General features: G+C 39.2%; 1 protein-coding gene across 1 annotated transcript in view; it reads left to right on the forward strand.

Moving 5' to 3' along the window:
• Positions 1–2,319, forward strand: part of LOC101863685 (cyclin-dependent kinase 7) — a 21,936-nt gene extending 19,617 nt beyond the window's left edge. The window contains exon 11 of the mRNA XM_005103330.2: positions 1,614–2,319. Coding sequence (XP_005103387.1) covers positions 1,614–1,642 — 29 coding nt within the window. The 3' untranslated portion in view covers positions 1,643–2,319. The remainder of the gene's footprint in view (positions 1–1,613) is intronic.
• Positions 2,320–4,924: the final 2,605 nt, after the last annotated feature.

The raw sequence follows: 4,924 nt of genomic DNA on the forward strand, positions 1-4,924 counted from the left end.
TATATATATCTTTCTTTCTCTCCCTCCCTCTCTTTGATTTCTTTTATTGACACATAACAAACAACGTTGGTGCAGACGTGAGCAAATTTCAAATTTTGGTTCACCTACGGCCACTAGATCTAGATACCTCACAATCGTATTCAGACATTTTAAACATTTTCCTAGTAATAACTCCTTACGTCAGGAGCTTCGTTAAACTGGCCATTTTCCTCCAGTATTTTTGCAAAGTCCAGATGCATGCATATCTGCCTACGGTCCCGTAACACCACGCCTTAGTGCAGGTAGGACATACGGTCCCCTAGCGCCAAACACTATGGGGGCGTACGGTCCCCTAGCGCCAAGCGCTATTGGGGCGTACGGTCCCCTAACATCAGCCTTAAAAATAAGAGAGAGAGAGTGAAGGAAATCAAGGGAAGTAACTGATGGTATAATGGTCAGTATCAACAAAATGATAGAAGCTTATATAGTTCTTGTGCTTTGTTCAGTGTTGAAACAAGAGGCACAAAGAGGGTGAGGCTGATGAATCTAGTGACTAATAAAGAACTACAATTAAAAGTTGCTCTCACTTCAGATCATGATCATGATGATAAAACCAGAGCACGCCACCCACCCCTCTTGTGTTATCACTTCCAGATCCATACTTTCAGATTCAAACAACTACAAACACACACATGCTCACAAACACAGACATAATTCATAAACCATATGGCCCACTGTAGTGCCACACTGTCTGTCTTCGATCACACCCCACCACCCAGCGTCCACCCTCACATGACTAGATCCAAGGAAGTTCTAGTGCCCTACGCACAGATCAGGTCATGTGTAATAATACGTGTCGATACCGCTCAGTGTGTGTATCACGCTGTTCAGGGCCAAGCCTGGTGGGCTCATGTAATCTGATGATTCTCTTAGTCATGATGGGTTTGTTTATTTGACATGGTGTGGTGCAAGGTTATTTGAATTCAAGACGTTTGTGAGGAAAAATTTGATTGGGCATTTCTAAATGAGCTGTTTGATACATCTGTGTAGGTGTTCAAGAAAGTTGTGCTGCCAATAGAACGAAAATGTAGTGATTCACTCGGGGATTGGTTTATTGTTTGAGGTCTCAGTGAGTTGGAGTTTTGTTTGTTCAAGTGATCTGTTCTGGACTGTATGTCTATTATTTTGGTATGAAATAAGTACCATAGGGTCTGTTGTGCAAGCTCTTGATATCACTTATGCTGCTAATGAATTGAGTCATTCATGTTGGAAGATTTTGAAAAGAGAACTCAAGCCCTCGCCAAGTCTTATTGTAATGTGAACTGCAGATTTTGAAATAAAAATAAAAATTCTTTGTGAGATCTGAAATTTGCTTTTATACGACAATTTGAACCTGTATTCTCAGTTAATTGTCTTTCAGTTTCGTTGTCTGCTAGTCAAAATATTTCAGTTATCTATTGTTTTTGTGACATCCCTTTTCATGTTTATTGAGGTTTAACTATTGATTTATTGCTTTATTGTTAAAGAAGCAATGTAGTTAAAAAATTACTTTAAAAAAAATTGTGATGTGAATATGATTGTGGGGGTGTAAACTTACAGTATCTTATCATGTCTGATGATGTCTATCTGCACAGGTGGCCTTAAAAAGCGACTGGTTTTCTAACAAGTGACCAAGAGATGGGTGGCTGACTGTTTATGTACAAGAATGCTTATCGAATTGGACTGCCCATTTTATATCTGGAGTTCTGGAAACCTCAGATGTTGGGAGAACTTTGCTTTCATGTATGAAATGTGTCGTGCCTTTCAGACTTTGCCAAAGCATGTCTTTTCAGGTGTACATGTAATGAAGGAAATTTTACTAGCTCAAAATGGCGACCTTTATTGAGGAGCAAAAGAGGTCACAATTGACAATAGTTTAAGAAAGCTGAATTCTTTTAGTGGGTTTGAGATTGGGGTTCAGGGTTGGGTATGGATTGGGCTGAGCAGCAAGAAGGGAGAGAGGGGATCATGGTGTTCGGGTTAGTAGTGTTGTTTGGTGGGATACATGTTTGGGGGCAAGGGAAACTTGGAGGGAAGAGAAAGATGGAAGGAGGGTCTTGTATGAGTTGGAGAGGGGGTGGTAGAGGAGAGGGCTTCTATGGCTAAGAGATGAGTAAAAGAGTGGGGACTGAAGGAAGGAAAAGGTTTTGTTGTGCAAAAGGGAGAGAAGAAGATGAGAATGGCTCTCTCAAGTTGTTTGGTACAAATATGCCTACAGACTTGTGAGTAACTGTTTTGTACAACTGCAAAAAAAAAAAAGTACTAAAAGGAGCTCATGAATGAAAGTTGTGATTGGAAAAATGTAAAAGAATGAGAGGAACCCACAGATGCATTCTCAAGCTGCATATCAGAAAAGTGAACAGCATTTTTGAAATACTGTTTTATCTAAAAGCTTTCATTCCAAAATGGGAAAAATGTAGCCAAAAGTCATTTTGATGTCTAAATTTTTGTTGTTGTTTTCATGTAAAGGGTTGCTCAAAAGGATCCACCAAGCTTCAAATGAGAAAAATCCGGAGAGCTCTTGTGGAAAAGAAAATCTCTTAGGTTTGAATGATTGACATGTAAGCACTTTACTACTTCTAGGGTCTTCATGCTTATGCTCTCTCTCTATCTCTGGCTCTCTCTCTCTCTGGCTCTTTCACTTTCTCTCTTTCTCTTTCTCTTTCTCTCTTTCTCTCTTTCTCTCTCTCTCTTTCTCTCTCTCTCTCTCTCTCTCTCTCTCTCTCTCTCTCTCTCTCTCTCTCTTTCTCTCTCTCTCTCTCTCACTCTCTTCTTTGAACTCCCCATGGAGCATAGGCCATCGACAACTTGTCTCCAAATGTCTGTTTTGTGCACCCTTTCCCCTGCTCTAATGTCCATGTTTTCTATTCAGTGTATTTACATCGGCCTCCTCCTTTCTTTGTCATACTTATCTTTGGTCTTCCTTTGTTCCTCTAGTTTACTGTCAAACACAACCAAGAAATAGTGCGTGGAAAAATGATGTTTGTCCACAAACTGCTCTCCCACTGTTGCATGAAACCTATGACTTGAGTTATCAACTCTCTAGGCTTTGGTACCCAACAACTTGAAATTTCATCCTTTAACCCTCCTAGTGTCTACCTGATATAACTGGCCAAAAGTTTTGTACTGTGGTGTCATGGACGATTTAATTGACCCTAATTATAGTCGCTGTTTTGTTTGGTTTATCTCAATTTTTATATTGCCACGGGCTCTATTTCTTATTTCTATTCTTTTTTTCTGAAAATGTGCAGGTTTATGGTTTTTACTTGCTTGGATTGTCTTTTATCAAGTATTTTCCAACATAATGTTGTGATATGATATAATTTCTCCAGGCTATTTGTTACAGACACTTGGAGGGTTAAAGAAACGAGAATGAGTTTTGGTATCTGATGAGCTCAAGAGGTAGAGATATTTCCATTTGAAATCTGGTGAATCACTTTGTAATATCTTGTGTACAATTTGTTTGAAAATGTGCCTGAATGCGTGTGGATGTAGCCTACAAGGTGTTTTGCTAGATACTGTATCTGGGATGAGATGTAGAGATTCTTGAGATAAGTGAATTCATAGCATTCCCATTATTGTATGTGTGTGTATGTGTGTGTATGTGTGTGCATGTGTGTGTGTATGTGTGTGCATGTGTGTGTGTATGTGTGTGTGTGTGTGTGACTATTTCTTCAAACATGTTTATGGTACATTTTGAAATGCTCATGTGCATACAAGCATGATGATACGTTCAATCAAAATTATGCTGATTATTAGTCCTTACATTTAATCTTTCATCCCCTTTTCTTACTTACGTGGCAGGAGGGATGACCATCTTTTCCTGAGAAGTTAATAATCTCTTCTTGTCTGAATTCATCAGCATGTCAGTCAGTAAACGTTGTGTCATCAATCCATTTCTCAACATTCATTCCTGACTTTTTCAATGGGTTTACAGAGCTCAGATAGTTTTGTCAGTACACATTTATTATGTAGGCCTACCTGTTGACCCCTTGTCTGCTCTGGGCGTGCCCGGTACGCCTGAAGAACCCCTGTTTTGTTCCATGCATATCTTCGCTTCTACACAGTTTTGAATATCAAGAGTTACATCCCCGTATGCTCTGTTCACTTGCCAATGCGATCATGTCTATTTTTAGGCTATCGGTCCAAGGATTCGCATGTGGTAGCTAAAACAAAGAGACATTGTGTGTAGAGTGTTGTGCGTGAATAACGAAGTTAGTCTGCCTCTCTGTGGTTTTTGCGTGCAGTCTACATTCGCCATAATGGCTTTGCAAAAACTGACTAGGTCTTCGGATTAGGTTAGTGCAAAAATTTATCGAGATGCAGACAGTGATGACAAAGATTTCAATTCATCTGAAGAAAGTTTTTGTCATAGATTTAATCTTCAAGATGACAGGGATCTCGAATACGGAGATGGAATTTTAACAAATTTAACTTTCACCTGCCAGATTCTTTTACAGAATACTTGTACCTAAAAATGATTAGCACCAATGGATTGTATATTCATTTCTCTTTTATTTGATATGTACTTTCCTATATCTACTCCTTATAGTAAGTGAGCTATAGCCATTCAAAAAGCATACCGTGTTATATACAGTCTGGGTAGAAATATCCTTAGCACACGTGGTGGACTCATGGTTTAGCTCTAGCAGTCAAGGGGTTAATGAATTGAGTCTATTTCAAGAACATTTGTATATATAGAACAAAAATTTGGTGATTTAGTCATTGGCTCATTGCCTGAGTGAAGGAGCGTTTGCTGGTAAGTCCAGTCCCTTAGTGTGGATGTTTTATGCATAATTCTTATTGATCTCTGCTGAACCATTCTTATGGTTATGGTGATGTAAGTCCTGTGATGCTGTTGTCTGAGGTAAGGGACATGCTAATCTCCTGGCTTGTGTATTTGTTT

This window comes from Aplysia californica, unplaced genomic scaffold, assembly GCF_000002075.1.
Source record: "Aplysia californica isolate F4 #8 unplaced genomic scaffold, AplCal3.0 scaffold00368, whole genome shotgun sequence".
NCBI classification, from domain to species: Eukaryota; Metazoa; Mollusca; class Gastropoda; order Aplysiida; family Aplysiidae; genus Aplysia; species Aplysia californica.